The sequence below is a fragment of the Podarcis cretensis genome, assembly GCF_951804945.1.
Source record: "Podarcis cretensis genome assembly, chromosome: 1".
Lineage (NCBI taxonomy): Eukaryota > Metazoa > Chordata > Lepidosauria > Squamata > Lacertidae > Podarcis > Podarcis cretensis.
Window position 1 is genome coordinate 130,717,921 of NC_137170.1, and position 19,836 is coordinate 130,737,756.

General features: G+C 41.3%; 1 protein-coding gene across 1 annotated transcript in view; it reads left to right on the forward strand.

Moving 5' to 3' along the window:
• FAM117B (family with sequence similarity 117 member B) overlaps window positions 1-19,564 on the forward strand; it is a 29,334-nt gene extending 9,770 nt beyond the window's left edge. Inside the window, exons 2-8 of the mRNA XM_079978982.1 lie at window positions 2,066-2,217; window positions 6,181-6,273; window positions 8,000-8,113; window positions 9,165-9,308; window positions 10,915-11,140; window positions 11,702-11,822; window positions 14,501-19,564. Coding sequence (XP_079835108.1) covers window positions 2,066-2,217; window positions 6,181-6,273; window positions 8,000-8,113; window positions 9,165-9,308; window positions 10,915-11,140; window positions 11,702-11,822; window positions 14,501-14,819 — 1,169 coding nt within the window. The 3' untranslated portion in view covers window positions 14,820-19,564. The remainder of the gene's footprint in view (window positions 1-2,065; window positions 2,218-6,180; window positions 6,274-7,999; window positions 8,114-9,164; window positions 9,309-10,914; window positions 11,141-11,701; window positions 11,823-14,500) is intronic.
• The last annotated feature ends 272 nt before the right edge of the window (window positions 19,565-19,836 follow it).

Consider the following 19,836-nt stretch of genomic DNA (forward strand, 5'->3'; position numbering starts at 1 on the left):
GGCTAATGGACCATGTACTCCACAGTTGTTGAGTCTTAGCTGATCTTGTTCTAATAACTGAATGGCATATTTTAAATTTTCTGACAGTGCCCAAGTGCAGAAGAGATATTTTATTGGCCCATTTTCAAGACTTTAGATAGCAGATTTCCTAGAGTTCCCGTAAAGATAGATCCTGCCTGTATAACCACTCAGAGGTTGAAAGAGTGTCTAGTCATGTTTTACTGTTGTTTTTATCAGATAACGCATAATTATGAGGTGATTTCCTAGTCAATTGTTCTGACTATATTCCGTGATTACCAAGCAAGTGACAAAAATATCTGAATGTTGTCATATCATGCCTCTTAGTTCTGCTATGATCGTTCGTTCTTAGCTTGTCATTTTTTAAAACAATTGGCTTCATTGAGGCTGTGTTTTTGTATTTTTAGATTTTGTCTTACTGGTTGGTTGATCATAATAAACATCTGATTGACTAAATATAAGACCAATAACGAGTATCCTATAACAAGAGAACTTCAGGCAGAGGGAACACTGAATAGTTTTGGAACCATTGACTATAGTATAATTAAGTCTAATAAAATTAAGACATTTCTGAAATACCTCTATTGTTCATCAGCCCAGCTGTTGTAACTGCTATCTTGAAGCAAGTGCATCTCTTGTTATGTAGGTCACATCATGTGAAGCTAGCAGCTGAGCAGTTGTGGGAAAAGAAGGGGGGGCTGAGTAGCAACACAAGGGAAGAAATGACAATGAAAATACTACACAATTTGCTGAAGTGCAGACAGTATTTTAATGAAATATTCTGAAATAGCCTAGGGAGCTAGATGAGAAAAATACATTGGATGGATTCAGAAAAAAATAATATAGTGAGAATATATATTTAAATTTTACTCTCCTGTTAATGGGGATGAAATACCAGTATATATGCAAACCTTGTGCAGTTAACCATAGTATATGTTTTTATTGGGCTGATGCTAAAATATATATATGCATTTATCTGCAAATGGGAGTATTGGTCGTATGGTGCTCAATTACTTTATGCAGTATAGTGTACTATACTACATGAAGGTGTATAATGCATTTTAAGCAAAACAGCTCGGTGTGTAATGCATTAAGCAAACTAGCTTCTAGGCTAATAAAATAATGGTAAACTTTGTGCCCTTGCCAGAGTTGTTGTGTGGGCATGCGCACTATGTTTTGTGTATTTTTTGTTTTTCAACATCTGCTCCCTGCGCATAATAAACTATTCATGAATTTCTGGGAAGTTTTAGAAGAAATTGGATGAAAAGAAAAAGTCACGTTGTGTGCCTGAGTGAGTTCTCTGAATAATAATGACTTTTAATTGTGTGTATGGATTGGAGTGTAGTTGATGGCTATGCTGTAGTTGATTATATTTTTTATTCAGGAAACGGTAGCTCTGCTATAGTTGCAATTCTAGTGATTGCTTTCCCAGATAACTGATTCAGTATGTGTTTGTGATTTTTAAATTGTAAAATCCACTTTTCAAAAGTTTTACTAATGTTGAGGAAAGCAAAAAAGCAATATATTGGGGGGAAATGGAGTCTTCTGATAAATTATTACGTGTGGGTACTACTACTCTGGGTTTGAGGCTTTTTTGGTTTTATTGTGCAACAGGGAATTAGAAGCACAATTCCTAGTATTAAACAATAAGTTAATGAAGTGTAATTTATCTCGAAAAATGTAAATGAGGTGACCAGCTAGAAGGCAGATAGTGTATTTAACCTAGGACTGCCAATCAGTCAAACTGTAGTCAAACAGAGGGAAAGTTTGTCAGCCTATTCTGTCACAGTTTAATACACCTGTGCATTTAAAAAGTCTTCAAGGCCTAAACTTTAAATATTCATTGTTGGCAGCTGAGTGCTATGTGAGTCAGAAGTATATATATATATATATATTTTAAAAACCTATACATAACAGCTTCATAAATAAAACGATTAGCAGTTGTGTACAGTCCAAATGCATGATATGCAGAATGAAAATCTGTGTAACAGTAGGCTTTATTTCCTCTCAGAGTCATCTTTTTTTCTTTTTCTTCTTCTTATTTTAGTTGATAAACCACGGCCACCTTCATCAAGCCCTTCCAGTATTGCTCGACGTACCCCTTCACTAGACCTACTTGCTGCTCCATATCTTGCTGGACAATGGCCTCGTGATAATCACGGTCAAGCTGCACCGTGCATGAGGGACAAAGCCACACAGGTAAGAGTTCGTATATACTAGGGAAAAACACTTGCCAGGTAGGGGTAAGAAATGTCAGCACCACTCCTGTCTGCTGTGGTGGGTTCACAGAAGTTCAGCAGGGGACATTTTCTACTGAATTCATATGCTTAAAGATTTGAAAGCATTCTTCTTTGTTCATAACATTTGTTAAAATTTCATCAATGTTGGTCTAAAATGTTAAAATGGAAGTACAGTGGTGCCTCGCAAGACGAAAAGAATCCATTCCGCGATTCTCTTCGTCTAGCAGTTTTTTCGTCTTGCGAAGCAAGCCCATTGACGGATTAGCGGCTTTTAGCGGATCAGCTGATAAGCGGCTTAGCGGCTTAGAAAAAGGGGGGGAGGGGAAAAAACCGCAGGAACTCGCAAGATTTTTTCGTCTTGCGAAGCAAGCCCATAGGGAAATTTGTTTTGCGAAGCGCCTCCAAAACGGAAAACCCTTCCGTCTAGCGGGTTTTCCGTCTTGCGAGGCGTTCGTCTTGCGGGGCCCCACTGTATTGAGACCTTTACTATGTACATCATGAATTTCCAGTGCCTGGTATATTAATCATGAGTTGATGTATTTTGTTGCTTTCCTTCTTGTATGCATAGATATTTCTCATGTAGTTTTTATGATACATGTATGTGGTACGTATCATACAGTGTTTTGTAGTGGTTAGTGTCGGATTAGGATCTGGGAGGCCAGGGTTCAAATCCCCACTCAGCCAAGAAGCTCACTATGTGATCTTGGGCCAGTTACTCGCTCTCAGCCTAACCTACCTCACAGGGTTGTTGTGAGGATAAAACAGCAAGGAGAACTATATACATCACCTTGAGCTCTTGGGAGGAAAGGTGGCATATAAATGCAATAAATAAAAAAAATATATATTTTTGAGAGTGCATAGAGCATTGAACATGAGTAAGCAATATCTTCTCTAACTATCCTTACCTTATTTGGTGTGTCATTTCATGTCTAGTATTTAACAAATTATATTGTGGCAGTTGTTGACATGGGTAACAGAGGCTCTTGACAGTTCAAGACATAATTAATATTGTCAGCAGGCTTTATTTTAGTTTAATATTTAAGAAAGGTGATAGATGGCCCCCAAATAATAGCCCAATGTGTGTTTTCTTTATGTTCCTGCAAAAATGTACATGCATCTTCTTTTAAATAATTTAGAACAATGGGCCAAGGAGAGCCAGGTAGTGTCCCCAATCCAGACTGGATTTTGCAAGGGACATTACAGAATTGATTAATGTTTTGTTCTGAATTATTTTATTCAAAAGTATTTCGGCAATCCAATAGAAAAGTTGGAAGTTGGACTTGTTGATCTCTCATCTGCATTGAATATGAGTCACAAGAGCCTAGGGAATTTTTTTAATTATCTTTTTAAAACAACAACAACAACAACAACCCAGAGTATGTCCTCAGAAACAGCTACTGGGCCATTTTACAGGGGGAGTGCAAAAGGAGCGAATAACATTGCCTATATCTAAATTATATAAATAATCAACGCCGTTCATTATTTATGTGATAATTTACAGTTCCTCTTACTACAAACTGTAAAAGGTATAAAAATAAGACATTAGAAAGCTCTAAGCTGCAAGAAATTCACAACAGCAAATGATAGCTTCCTCCTGCTCCCAGAGCCCTACAGTCGTTTGACAACTAGTTTCGGGATCTTTAGCCCAGATGGTGCTGAGTGCCATATAGCAACTGGTGTTTGGGAGACCCTTTTTAATTATTCTCAATGCTTCTTTCAACCTATTCTGATATGCCTCCTTTGGGAAAGACTGTAAGTTAATTCACGGGACAAATGACTGCTGTTTCTTATACTACAGCTATACTGTAATAGTGATGTAAAATACAATATATGTATATGTATATATGTGTGTGTGTGTGTGTGTGTATATATACACACACACACACACACACACCGTATTTTTTGCTCTATAAGACTCACTTTTTCCCTCCTAAAAAGTAAGGGGAAATGTGTGTGCGTCTTATGGAGCGAATGCAGGCTGCGAAGCTATCACAGAAGCCAGAACAGCAAGAGGGATCACTGCTTTCACTGCGCAGCTATCCCAGAAGCCAGAACAACATGAGGGATTGCTGCTTTTGTTGCGCAGCGATCCCTCTTGCTGTTCTGGCTTCTGAGATTCAGAATATTTTTTTTTTTCTTGTTTTCCTCCTTCAAAAACTAGGTATGTCTTATGGTCTGGTGCGTCTTATAGAGCGAAAAATACGGTATATTGCAATCTGGCCTTGGGGATTCTCCTTCAGATTGAATATTTTGGCCCTGCTATTTAATCTTTGCATAAATAATATACAGTTGCATTGCTTAGTTCTAAGGGCCACACATATATGCAAAAATTGTGTACAACCAGAATTGATGTTTTTCTTAGTGGAGGAAGCCCTGCAGGGAGGCTTCCCTGTGTTTCTACTACCTCCCCTCCACAATTGAAGGAAGGAGAGGGAAGGCAGAGAGAGACCAATGTGAAGGGAGGAGCAGAGATAGATATAGGCAGAAGGAAAAGCCTGGGGTGGTTTGTTTGTTTGTTTGGGAGGGGGTCTAGAGAAACTCTACCTTTTTAATATCAATTAAGCTAAATTACTCACACAATCACCCATTTCTTTTTTGGCTTCAGATAAATGGACGGATAGTTTACATAGAGCTGAGTTCGTGTTTAGATAGTGATGCCATGTGAGTTCTTAGAACTTCAATTGTAAATTTCCAAAGGTGTTTTGGTTTTTCTCTCTTGGTTGCTGAAGCCTTAAAATGGTGGTTGCCCTGCCGTGCTTCCAATAGGAGAGAATTTATTTCCTTGTTGAATCATTGTTTGAAAGTTAGACTTGCTGTTTCTTTCGTTCTTCTCTGTGCTGGTAGGTGTACAGATATCTTTAATTCTCAAAGGGTTGGCCTTGGGAGAGGTTTGGAGGAGTAGATTGCTTTGCTATTCCTACTTCTTTAGGCCTAGGACTCCTGCTGTGTGATGTTGGCACCAAAATGTACTGTTTTCTTCCCAAGTTGTCTATTGCTAAATTCCTTCGCAAAGCCTGGGATGGTTAAATGTGAGTAGGGTGCAACTCGGCTGTAGTTCAGGAGCACTCCCTGCCATCCACTCCCTCCCTTATCTGGCAATCAAAAAATTCCAGTACTGCTTTCTTTATGCAGATGAGATGGTTTTTATTTCATCATCGCTAGGTCCCTGGATGGTCACAACAGTGCCAGTCATTTAAAAACCTGGGTTCACTTACCAAGAGGAGCACGGAGGTTGCGAGGTGGCAGGGAAGTTTGGGCTGTGTGGCTGCTGCAGTGCATTCACATGGCCTAATCTCCCCACTACTTTGCCCTCCTGCTAAGTGACATTGACTCCACTGACAGGAAGCTCGTGTTGTGGCTCTATCCCAGCAGGCAAGCTGCTCCTGCAGTGTTGTAACAGTTGGATATTGAGTTGTTCAATTTCCCCTGAAGCATCAGCTCATAACATTTCTGACTGTAAAAACCATAATGCAATTTTTGCTGAATATGCAAAAATGGATGTTCAGTGTATTAATTCTGTGTCCTCAATTTGGTACATTAAAATTAAATCTGACCATAAAAGGTCTGCTTATCTGCGGGAATTAATTTTTTTGTTAGCTACACATGCATTTACTCAGCTTAGATTTCAGATTTTGCCCACCAGATATCTGACAGGCAATTTTTTTAATAGGCCAGTAAATGACTGCATTTGTATATGTGGATCAGACCAAATCAAAGGCATTATACACTGTATTCTGTATTGCCCTTTATATAGCTCTTTTAGGAATAGATTCTTCTATTCGTTTCAGAATGATTTAGGGAACTAAACTTTTAAGGTCTGGCATGTTGTATTTCTGAAAATTATTTTGATCCAATCTGTTTCTAGTCAGCCTCTGATTTTAATTTTTTAGAATCATTTTTTTCCCCTTTGTCCTTGTCTTAGACTGAAAGTGCTTGGGCTGAAGAATACTTGGAAAAGAAGAAAGGCTCTCATAAGCGATCGGCATCTTGGGGCAGCACAGATCAACTTAAAGAGGTTGAGAAACATGTTTAGCTGTATTCAAGTCAATACACACAATAGCTGCAAATGATTGTACAGTACATTCCTTACACAACATGAGAGATATGTGATCTCTCAACATTGTGGGTGGGGAACCTCAGGTTCCTGGAGGCCAGATGCTGCCCTTTGAGCCTCTCAATGTGACCCTTCCCTGCCAACCTAGCAGTTCGAAAGCACCCCCGGGTGCAAGTAGATAAATAGGGACCGCTTACTAGCGGGAAGGTAAACGCCGTTTCCGTGTGCGGCTCTGGCTCGCCAGAATAGCTTCGTCACGCTTGCCGCGTGATCCGGAAGTGTCTGCGGACAGCGCTGGCTACCGGCCTCTAGAGTGAGATGAGCGCACAACCCTAGAGTCTGTCAAGACTGGCCCGTACGGGCAGGGGTACCTTTACCTTTACCTTTATGTTACCCTTAGAACTTTCTCCAGATCATACCCCTCTGCCTTCTTTTGCCTCTGGCCAGCACTGGCCTGTAGTCCCTGGAAGGTTGCCCTCAAGAAAATGCAGCCTGCAGGCTGACAGAGATTCCCCATTCCTATGCTGTACAGTGATACCTCAGGTTACAGACTCCGCTAACCCAGAAGCAGTACCTCGGGTTAAGAACTTTACTTCAGAATGAATACAGAAATTGCATGGCAGCAGCAGGAGGCCCCATTAGCTAAAGTGGTACTTCAGGTTAAGAACAGTTTCAGGTTAAGAACGGACCTCCGGAACGAATTAAGTTCTTAACCCAAGGTACCACTGTACTAGCAAGAGGAGCAATAAAACATGGGGTGCTCTTCTAAATGTAAACAAAGCCACCCATCTGACTGCTCAGAAGGTCAAGTTCTAGCACGTGGAATTGGTGTAGAAACATGTAATAGAGAAGAAGACATCATAGTTAGAGACATGCATGGTAAGAAGATGGCTAAGTCTCAGTTTCATCAGATTGATAACCATGGAGAACATACAGCCAAATTATTCTTTTATGTCAACTTTTACTTCTCTCTTTTTTTACAAACACTGCTGGTGTTTGAAATACGATATGAATATTGAGTGCCTCCCAACACGGGGAGAAATACCCCATGGGTCTACTTCCTGCCAACCAACAAATCTGTGCAACCAAGTTGTACAGATGCAACTCAGTTATAGGCAGAGGGAATTTGTCTCAGCCCTCCCCTTGCCCCAGCCACTACAGCTTGTCTTGGCATAGCTCTTTCTCATGCCTCTTGCTCATAGTTGAGGTCAGGTGGTGGCAGTGCCCGCCTGCCATGATATCAGTGAAAACAAAGGCTGAATGGCAGGTGTCCAACGAGCCTTCTCCCCCATGTGGAATGGAAACACCAATGTTTCCATCAACGTACATTCAGTTTTCACACTGTGATGGAGTTCCCACTTGGTGAGGCACACATCTTTCCATCCTGCTTTTTTAATGAGCTACAAAGGCAGATTGGAGACAACTTCATTCTGCTTCCACTCCAAGCCAAGTAGAAGGCAAGAAAAAAGCCAGTAAATGATCGTGTTGATACATAGGCATCCCTATTATTGCTGTGGTCAACATGTTTCTGAGGGGAGGGAGAATGCACATCTTAATGTTAGTAGTTTGTGCACTGTTCCTAAGTGGTTACTATGATAGTAACAGTACTTACTGTACATTATGACATAATTGTTCAGACTTTTCATTATAAATTTTACAGGGAAACTTAAAATGTTTGTCCTTTCAGATAGCCAAGCTACGCCAGCAGCTGCAAAGAAGTAAACACAGCAGTAGGCATCATCGGGACAAAGAAAGACAATCTCCATTCCATGGTAATCATGCAGCCATTAACCAATGCCAGGTACGATCACGATTGTTAATGTAAAAATTGGAAAGCGTTCGTCCCGGGATGTTTGCTGTATTTTAGTTGCTGTGTCACACACAGAAACTCCCACCAAAAGTCTGGAAGCTGTCAGCACTCGAGGCACAAAAATAATAATGACAGAATAAGTGACATGCAGCTTTACAGCCGAGCAAATGTTTGCTTTAGATTTGAGTGCCTTGCAGAACTTGAAGATCAGCATGTATACAATATCAGAGGTAATGGGTGAAAGAAAAAGACTAGGTTTGGGGGAGTGGTTGCTAGGCAAATTATGAGCCCTAACACCCAAATCTGTTTTTGGTTCTGAGCCTCCAGCAGGCACAGTGTGGATAGAGTTACACACTCAGATGAAAGAAACATAAGTTGAAATTCTCAATCCAAATACTATTCCCCATGCACATTGCAGGTGGCATGTACAAATGATGTTCGATTTCGCCTGGGTCTTTTTGGACCTGGAAGAGGGAAGATTGGGGGCAAAATGCTTGTCACCTGTACATGTTAAAATCTAAGGTATGCTCATAGTCTAGAAAAACAAATGCACTCACTGCAGTTTATTATACCATATCTTGTATTCCTCATCAATAGAAGATTCAAATCACAAGTGCTGAGGTATTCTGGGAGAGGAAGGAATGAAGTGAAATTTTTGAGGTGATGGGATAGAGGGATATCATTCATGGCTGGGCTCTCATGGTCCGTTTCAACACCTTACCAAAAAGATGAGGCATAAGTCAATTGGAAGGGAGTCCGTAATTGTGGAGTCACCCCTGTGAAGTCTTTTTCCAATGTGCATACCAGCCTAACCAATCTTATTAGAAAACACAATCGGAGGACATATGAAGCAGATTCTGTTGTATGGGGAAGATTCTATGTTTGAAGGCCATTTCTCCGATAACCTCGTACCAAGCCATTTCAGGGCTTAACTGTGTCGTATTAATAGAATGTGAGCTGAGAGCTAAAGTTTCATTCGTTGTCCTATATTAAACTACAGAAATGTAGCATTTTTCAATTACTATTTTTGGGGTTTGTCTAGCCACCTGTCCCAAAGAGTGTGCTAGTTCCTGTGATACCAATTGCCAAGTCAACAGGATCGCGCTTCCGTAACAGCATAGAGGGGCTGAACCAGGAGATCGAAATAATTATAAAGGAGACAGGAGAGAAGGAGGAACAACTTATTGTGAGTATACTGTTGCAATCAAATAGGTTTTAATTGCGGTCTTATGCTAGTATGTGAAATGGACTGAGTTAATCTTCAGAATATGAAAGATATGAAATTCTTTTTAGACATAATGTTCCTGGATCCATGGTTTCGAAAATCAGAAATCAATATCGGGCTCATGCCTTCATCCGTCTTTTTCACACCAGCTTTTTTGCACTGATTTTGGCTGAATAAATTCACAGGTTCCTCATGTCTGAAACAGGACATCGTGGTTTAATGTCAGTTTATTAACTATAATCTTCAATCAGGATCAGACCATGGTTTCAGAACCTGGGGTTATATTCAGTGTAGTGCTATGTAAACTCCCATTTCCACATTGGGACTCTGCCTCTCCCCCCCCCCAACTCTCCCAGATTTGTTTGGTGGGTTCCTCCAACCCTCCAGAGCAGATTGGGGGCCAGCAATTGAGAAGGGGTGGAGCATAAGCATTTCTACTTTCACAAAGTTTAGTTGATTACCAACCTTGGTTAATAAATTGGCATTAAACCACCATTTCGGATGTAATGGGGCACTGTGGAGACTGCAATTTAGGCACCAAAGATGGCATGCAGGGGAAAGGCGAGGAGGGAGTATGCGAGTTGGACACTTGTTGCTGGCTTAATAGACTCTGGTTGAAGGGTGGGGAACCCGATTTCCTGAGGACTGAATATGGCGCTCTAGGCCTCTCTGTCTCTGGCCCTTGGAGCTCACTCCAGACACCCCGTCACTGGCCCTGCTTCACAGCCTGAGATTCTTTGCCTGGCTGGAATGTGTCCTTGAACTCTGATGATGACTTTTGCTTGCCTAGATGCAGGATTGAAAGAGGGGTGGGTGTCCAAAGCAGCCTACTTTGTGGGAGTGGGGGTTATTGCTTTGTTTTGCTTTTATTTTAACTATTTATTTTGTGCTTTTATCATATACTTTTATATATAGGATATCTTCAGGTGAGAGGCGGTATATAAATTAAATAAATACTTTACAGAGGTGAAATTTGCATTCGTTTCTCTGCCCGCTTTTGCCTCTGATCCTCAGAAAGTTCCTCAGAAGGGAACGCTGACCTCAGGCTGAGACACGTTCCCCCCTCTTGCTTTAGATTATTAAGCCAGGAGTGTTACATCCAGGCCTTCCTACTGTTTCTGAATATCCAAGTAATTGTGCATTCAACACTTCCAAGATGAAACACACATGTGTGAGAGTTTCTGGAGTCAATGAATGTCATTGGGAAAGGAAAAGGAAACCAGACATGAAGAAGGGGGTCATTCATGAAGTACCCTGCTTCAGTCAATTTGGTTGCTTTTTGTACAAGATCATCCCTTTAAATCCTCTTAAGTAGATATATATTTTCCCCTTGCTCAGAATCCTTTACTAGACCTCAAATCTCCTTAAGTTTGACTTCCATCTCTCTCTCCCTCTCCCTTTCTTTCTTTTTGTTGGAGTCTGAAGAATAACTAATCTTCTACTAAAGAGCTTTATTGATACAAAAGACTAAAGTAGTCTATTAACATGTAAAGTAATTTCTTATCCAGACAAGATTAGTGGTCTGCTGCATGGCAAGAAGTTTATACACACGTTTTTTTCTTCACAGCCGCAAGATATTCCAGATGGGCACCGAGCCCCTCCACCTTTGGTGCAGCGCAGTAGCAGTACCCGCAGCATTGACACGCAGACTCCTGGCGGGGCAGAGAAGGGCAGCAACAACAGCAGCAGATCCCAGTCTGTGTCCCCAAGCTCATTCCTGGCCATTTCCAATGAGGGCAGTGAGGAGAGCCCATGTTCTGCTGATGACCTACTTGCAGACCCCAGAGATAAAGGTACCCGCTGAGAAGTGCTCATAAAAGCATATTACAAATTCCAGGCCTAGGCATCTGCTGAAGTGTGATGGGAAAACGGAAACTTGACATCTTTCCGCAGGGCCTGCAAGACAGAGCTGTTCCACCAGGCCTTTGGTCAGGGCACAGCCTGACTCCCTCCTTTGGCAACCTTCACAGAACTTTAGCCTAATGGTTGCCATCAATTTGATTTGAATTAATTTTATAATGAAATGATTTTAGAATGTTGTACTATTATATTGTTGTTAGCCGCCCTGAGCCCGGCTTCGGCTGGGGAGGGCGGGATATAAATAAATTTTTTTTATTATTATTATTATTATTAACTGAGCAGAAAGAGGAAATAGTCTCTTGTGCATTGTGGACTTTTGAGGGAATATTTACTGATATTTCTCATGGCACTGTTGGGGGATATTGATGGGTACACTGGTATGTCTGGGGGCCACGCTGGAGGCCCTGGTTTTAAGAAATACCAGTAAGAGTGTGGGAGGAACAAGGTCAAGTGTACTGGTATGTTTTAAGGAACTAAACCTCTGTTCATTACAGAGAATGGAAACAATTCTCCTCTGCCCAAATACGCCACCTCGCCCAAACCCAACAACAGCTATATGTTCAAGCGTGAACCTCCAGAGGGCTGTGAGAAGGTGAAAGTCTTTGAGGAAAGCTTGTAAGTAGTACCGTACTTCATAGTTACAAAGTCTTAACATTTTAGAAATATCTAAACTTTTGTTTTGCAATGCAGCTTTAGTGGCTAATCTCTGTATAGACTCTTCCTAAGGTTATTCCTTCAGCTCCATCGTTTTGTCAGTTCATAATTCAGTAATCATTTAAAACTGTCTGCAGTTGTCGTTGTCCCCCTTCCACTTTTTAGGGAATGCTTAGGTAACAGAGATCAGACCCAAAGCTGCTTCATCAATGAGAACTCTGATATATTGCTAATCTACCATGGCAACTGGCAGAAGGCAAATACTATTCTTTGGTCAGTGATTAGGGACTAAAAACGTACCATGCCACACAAATTGAGCTTTTTACTAGTGATCAGACTTGGTGATAAAGGGGTTTATGCTGTCTAGCAGCAAGGGATGTAATAGATCTGGAGAATGACCACATAGCTTTGGCACTGCACACAAAGCCCAAAAGAGAAACTCCTAAAGTGTGGAATATCTAGTTTTCTTAAAACATGAAAAACACTTTCTTTGCCTGCAGTTTTGCTTTAAGGAAAACTTATAAGGTAAAGGGACCCCTGATCATTAGGTCCAGTCGCGGACGACTCTGGGGTTGCAGCGCTCATCTCGCTTTATTGGCCGAGGGAGCCGGCGTACAGCTTCCAGGTCATGTGGCCAGCATGACTAAGCCGCTTCTGGTGAACCAGAGCAGCACACGGAAATGCTGTTTACCTTCCCGCCGGAGCGGTACCTGTTTATCTACTTGCACTTTGACGTGCTTTCGAACTGCTAGGTTGGCAGGAGCAGGGACCGAGCAATGGGAGCTCACCTCTTCGCAGGGATTTGAACCACCGACCTTCTGATCGGCAAGCCCTTGGCTCTGTGGTTTAACCCACAGCGCCACCGGCGTCCCATAAGGAAAACGTACCACAGGTTAATTTTCTAAATTACCCAGCCTTGACCTTTGGAGACACTCAGAGCTCCTTCAGAGCTTAGCACAACTGTGGGACATGGCCCCATCCCTTTTCAGTTGCAAATTGGATAGAGAGGTGAAGGCTTGGTCCCTGCCATGCTAGCTTTTGGGGAACTTAGAACACCCTCAGTCTAAGGCAGGGCTGACTTCTCTCAAGCTCTTAGCTGGAGTGTGTCATTGTTGCACCAGCTTGGAGATGCTCTGAAAGCAGTGAAACTATGAGACCCAACTTCATATCAGGGAGAACACCATCTTCTTCTGAGACTGTAGAAGAGCAGAATCTCATGAGCTTGTTTTGATTTGGAAACACTTGGAAAACCGTGAAGTCTCACTCTACTTTCTGAGTATGTCAGGAAGTGCAAGACAAGGGAGACTCCTCAATTCTTTTCACCTTTGGGAAAGGTGGTGGCTTTTGCCAGCTTTGGGTTCAGTTGTGGACTGCCTTATGTAGGATTAAGATGACAATGACCATTGCGATTCAGTAAATCATGGGTACTTTCAGACAAGCCTCCACACTGGACAGATCTTAGTCCTTGAGCTGTTTCCAGTAGTGACCCAGACCTCTCTCAAAATCATCTGCCTTTTCCTCTTGCTCCTGCTGCGTTTGCAAAGGTACTTCTACTCCTTCTGACACAGTGCCACAGCTAAATAGGGTTGTTTTTCACTTCTAGCAGTGGTGCAATGCCAGAGGGAAAAGATGTGCCTATGTAAGTATATTGAGGGGGTTCCTTTTCACTGCAGTGTTGGACTGGGATGAGTGCTGTAATGGGGAGGAAACAACCCCCACTCTTCTGCTGATCAAGAGAAAAGGGTGTGGGGGGGTGCCCCCTGTACAATGTGGTGGGTATGTCTTGGCCCTGGGCATGTTATATGCTGGCATGCAGCCCTCAGAAGATCTGCCAACCCTCAGTACAATCCTCTGGTCAAAACTGCTAATCATCCCTGCACCAAACTGCAGCTTGGTAAATGTGAACCTATGTTAAAGTGATAGATACCACATCACATTACAGAGGAGTGGAAGGAGGCTAGCAAAAGGGAACTTTTTCATCCAAGCAACCTCACCACTGCAGCCATCTGTTCTCCCTGTTCATCAGAGTTGAAGGACCCTCCACCCCACTGTGTTCTATCCCATGCCATTCAATAGTCACCCAGCTCACAGGAACAGGTTTTTGTTTTTTGCAGGGGCGGGGGGGGGTCACCAGATTTCAGTGTGGAGGAAACAATAGGAAAGTCCCTTTCCAATAGCTTGTTTCTACTTGCATTTCTTGGAACCCAACCCGATAGTCTTGAAAAAAGGATTTCTAAAGTTGTTGAATTGTGTATCAAGCCATTTGTAATGCTTCATCAGGCAGTTGAGACCGATATGAAAGAGGTTTCCCGATACACATGGGATAACTCTTTGTGATTTTAAAATCTTCCATGCTTTTACATTGATCCAGTAATGGAGAACCTGTTGACATATTTGTTGATCTCTGGGATCAGCACAACAAACACTGTAAGTCATTTTAAAAAATGATTAGAAAAAAGAAAGGATAATTTTTTACCATTATGAACTTTAAAATGCCTTCTTCCTTTCACACATGTGTGCTAACATCCACATATTTAATTTTCATTGCATCTGAGATTTGCAGTTAACATATTCAGAATGCTGGCAATATTTAGCTTTCTGTACTAAACCTTGTTGAATTGTTATTCTTTCTTTTGTAGGCCAAAGCCCTTGCATGAAATTCCGGCCTTTTACTGTCCTGACAAAAATAAAGTAAACTTCATTCCGAAAAGTGGCTCTGCTTTCTGCCTGGTCAGTATCCTGAAGCCACTTCTTCCCACACAAGATCTTACACTCAAGGGTGCTACTCATAATCTGACCGTCACGCCTGGTATGACACCTGCATTGCTGCAGCCAATTGCCATGGCCTCCATCTCTGCAAGTGCGGTCCAAGAGCGGCTCCCTGGCGGAACAAACAAAATTATACCGCAGATGTCGGTGCTGCAGCAGTCGAGACATGGTGAAGAAACTGAAGGATAAACTTGGTTTTGCTAACTTTTAAGAGAACTTTATTGAAGCTAGTTGTGATTATGCCTTCCAAATCACATCTGTTTGCATCATGATTGCTGGCAATTCCATAAACAGGTCATACTAGTATCTTGATCTCCATGACCATGACTGTTAGGCTGGCGTGAGATCTAGGAAAAGGAGTGGCAGAGAAACTGCTGTACTTGTCGTGGGAAGGCTCAAATTAAATCTCTGGCCTGCACTTTTTTAAAAAAGCTTTGGTACAATAAAGGGAGACAGGTCATAATGCTTTACAATTTGGGAAGACCAATTTTTTTCTGATGCATTACCAATCTTCAATTTTGAAGAAGGAAACATTCAAGACATACCAGCTGTTCCTTGCAAAAGATCTGCAAGGGAGAAACAAGCAAATGGCACTGTAAGAAGTATTAGTTCATATGAATCTTGAGCTTTTTGATGCATAGCAAGATGATCCCACTTTTCTTGCTACATCATTTCCACTCTTGGGACCAAAGGACTGAATCTTCTCAGCATTCTACGATGTGACCAGCATTCTGTGATGTGACCACATCCTCCCACAATAAGCTTAATCTCTTTCAGACCAAGAAGAGAAGCAATATTGGTACATGACATGCATTGGGGTGGGAATCACTCACAATAGAGGTACCTGTCTGGAAATAGTGTTTTAGAGCACTTCTGCCAATAGTGTAATGACTTGTTCCTAGTGTTGTGTTTCAGAACAATATTCCCTTCTCCCTCTCCCCCCAAAATGCCAACTAACCGTCACATCAGTGCCTCCTGGGACATCTTGGTTTGTTGTGTCGCTTTCAGAATCTAGAATTGCCTTTTGGCCTATACCCCAATCTTATCATGTCTTGCCACTACTATATAAACTGTGTAGTCATATGATCTTGAAATGGCCATGCATGGTTCTTCCTGCTTGTCAAAGTACTGTCTTGTGGGTCTCTTGAGGGTAAAGTTTGTCAGGCATGATGTTTGTTAAAGCAATTTATTTCAGTGGATATAGTCTCCTTTTTGACTAGCAATATTGTTAGGGTGTTAACCTAAGGATCGTTTGATTCTTTAATATTGGTCTGCAGTTGTGGCCCATTTCATTTCTTTTGTGATCTTTCTAAAAAATAATTGTAATGGTGTAACAATCAAAAATGGGATGGAGTTTCCGTTACTAAATCTGTTTATGAAGGGCAATGAACTAATCTGGTAACGAAAGGAGATTTTACCGAGACTCATTAAACAACTCGAGCTAGAGCAGCTGCTTAAAGGCCACACTTTCAGATTCCAAAACGCCTCCAAAATGGCAAATTATCCTGGAAGGTAGACTAGTACTTTCAAAGGAGCTATTAGTACGGAATGATTCAAAATTAATTGGTGCCAAGCTATGCAGTTATAGGAAAGTTATTATTTTTAAGGGAGGCTTTCCTGGTATCTTTAGACTAACGAAAATATTGTAGCATTAGTGCGACCATTCACTTAGTGTGATTGAAAGGCATAGCAATACTGTTACTGCTGTTCATCTTACTATGTCTATTCATCCCCAGTAACCACTTGTTTGGAGTGGGTCACACCAACATCCATTTGTTCTTGCATTCATTTTTGCTTGCTTAGTAATACCAGATATACCAGCTCCTACATTGCTTGGCCTTTTGGTTTCACTCTATGGCTTTTTTTTTTGTTTCAAAAACAAAAACACCTCTCCATACTCAGGGTATATATACCTACCCAGTTTGGTATATACATACCTACCCAGCAAAGTAGGTTCTGGGCTACAATATACTTGTTAGTCTTTAAGGTGCTATAAGACTTTGTTGTTTTTGCTGCAACAGACTAACAAAGCTATGCTTCTGGAACTATTTTTAAAGTGTTACTTCATCATTTTTGTACCTTGGTCCTGTATTGTACTTGCATATCTTTGTTTCTGCTGTGTTCTGCTTACATATTTTGTATTAGCACAGCAAGATGGTCTGTTCCTCCCCCTCCACCCCCCCCCCCCCATTCCTCGAACCTAACTTGCCTGACATATCTTCGGACTGCTTATTTTGCAGCAAAAACATTACCATTGAGTCAGCTGAGTTCGAGTGTTAAAATCAGGTTTTTCACCCCTTTTTGAAACAGGTAAGGATGAAATGGGAAAACGTAGTATTTTAAAACTAGGTCAATTGTCAAGCAATGTGTTTCATCAGCGTAACTTCTGTGAACACACAACCTTATTTTAAATTGAATGTTGTGGCTTTGTGAAACATGGGAAGGTAGGCTCCCTCTGCGTTAGAGGAATCTTTGCATTTAGTTTAAACCCAATTCCAGTTCTTAAGTTAAACAGCAGCTTATAAGAGACTACATGAAGCTCCTCACTCAATTTTCCCATTGAGTACCTAAGGGCCAAATTACAACTTGGAACGGTATATAAAACATAAGCCTTCAAAACTGAAGTTTCCCATGTCTTCAGAGCAAAAAGTGAGAAACACACTTCAGGCTGGCCTGCAGATGAATATGAGAAAGCTGACATTTCAGCTTCCATTAAGAAAACAGTGTTTAGCCCTTGTAATAATTTGAAATTATTGAAAATTCTGAGGAAATGCAAACCATAAGCAGCTCTTTTTTGGCTAGTAAATGTCCACTTAAATGCAATGAGATGTTCAACTGATCTGTACCAACATACATTAGTCCAGGCCAGGTAATGATTTAAATAAAAATTGCTTACTATTCTTTAACATTCCACTTACAAGTTCTCTCCAAGCCTTGATTTTGCACTCCACTGCCTACTTCTGGGTTGCTTTTACCCCTCTGTGACATTAGAGCAATTCAGCCCATGACTTTAAGAGAGGCAGAATAGCCAGAGAGGACAGTGTTCATGGAAAAAATCAAAAGCAAAGAAGTTAGGACAAGGAAAAGGTCTAACAGAATAAAGAAAATCCAGCTTTAGCTAGTTAGAAATAATGAGATCAAATTCATTATCGCCAGTTGTCAGGATTGCCGAGTGTCTATTAAACTGTAATAGCTATGCCATTTTTTTCCACATACATGGTGGGTGGGTGTTATAAGTATGTACACACAATACATACATGTACATTCATGCCACTTGTTAGCATTCTGTTTGCTTCATGTTGTTCTTACACAAGAAAAGGTCCCCAGGAAACTTGGAAAATGGGGAACGACCAGCAGTGCATCAAAGATGCACTGCCTCTTTCTCAGTCCCACCTGCAGTGTGGGGGTTGGCTTGGAGGGGATTCACCCTCCATTTCCCACTCCCCCAAACCAGCTTGTATGTGTGGGGAAACGAATCTCCCCTTTCCTTCAAAGCTGCTTAGAGGAGACGAGCGGGGAATGATGCACTCCAAAGTTTTGTTGCCTCCCTCTCTCTTCCAAATGAAGCTAGGGGAATAAGGGAGATAGTTGTTTTCAGCATTTCCCTTGCCTCCCAACCAGGAGTTGACTTGGGGAAGATCAACAGAGGCTACTTCCTTCCCTGTTAGAATTCCAGTTCCTGGTTGGAGATGAGAGAAGTCCAGAAATGTAGAAGCAAAACAGAAATGTCTGCAACCCTGGTGAGAGCAAGAGAGTTACTGCCACTAGCTCCCCACAACACTCCTAAAACTGTCGGGGGGAGAAGAATCTGAGGTCTCGCTACTCATATTGTGTCGTCTTGCTGTGTCCTGTTTCTATGGCTTTTCTTTCCGTTGTGGGGAGAGGCTGCAACAAGAGGCGGTTGGGGGGGCGGTATGATGGGAAATATGGGGGAAAGCTAACCTAATGTGACATTTCCTTGTACCTATGAAAATAGGCATTCTGGTTTTGTTTATTTTGCTTAATTCAATCTGAGATGTTGCTGCTGCTTGTTGTAAGTTCTCCATCTGAAAAAAAGGAACACCAGTAAAATTGTCTTTAAATGGCTATGTTTGTATTCAGGTGTAAACTGTTAGTGACATGAAACGGATCCTTTGGGGGAAGAAATGTATGTGTGGTTTTAGCTAGTTGTTGGTGTGGCTAAATAACACTGTATTGGGCAAGTTTCAAGGTATTGTTGACCATAATATGCATTTATCACTAAAAACAAAGTTGTTAACCATAATATGCATTTATCACTAAAAACAAAGTTGCAGTGAATTAAGATTGGAGCATCTAAAGGCCTCATCAGTCATGAAAGTCATATTTCCTTAAACTGATATACAAGTATATCTCCAGTACTAGGTAATGGAAAGGCAGATTACTTGTGTTGGTAACGAAGCATGGATGTTTTCTTTGACTTCTGATTTCATCTTGTTTGGCTATCAGTGTCCTATTTAGATCTGCAAATGGAAATGAAATGTTCCCCAACATGTATCTTTCCTACCATTCTAATTCTGTCTGGATATTGTGTAACGTGACTTTATCACAGCGGTTCACTGCCAGTGGCATGTGATATCTTTCTCTTCCGGGTTCACCCCTTGCTAGAGACTGGCTGTCCTGTTTTATGCCAGTCCTAGGGATAAAGACGTTATGGAGAAATCCACGCCTAATTTGGTAGACTGTATGGCTATATGCTCTATTTGCAAAGCCAGTGATGTTTGTTTATGTAAGACTTTATAAGAATCTTTTCCCTCTCAGTGCACACCAGTGTGTTTGGGCATTTCCTGTTTTTCTATTTTTTATTTTAATTATGTAAGATCTACGTCTGCAAAAAATTCTATTGAATTTTTTTACAAAAACGTTTTGCTCACCTTTATGGGACTCGCACACTTTCAATAAATATTTCAAGTGAAGACTTGTGTGTTTGATTCCCCCCCCCCATCCCCTGAAAGTTTCATAATGAAACATGAGCACTAACATGTGAAGCCAGACTTGCAAATGATAATCAACAGAGACATTTATTTTGGAAGTTCTTACCACACCCACTGGAAATCTTCATTCCATTTGTCTGAAATTGCCAAAGGTTGTTTTACAGCAAACATCTCCAACTAATTGACACTGCCTCTATTAAAAATTACTTAATTTGAAGAAGGGCTTGCCTTTGCACACACACCCCTCTCTTTGT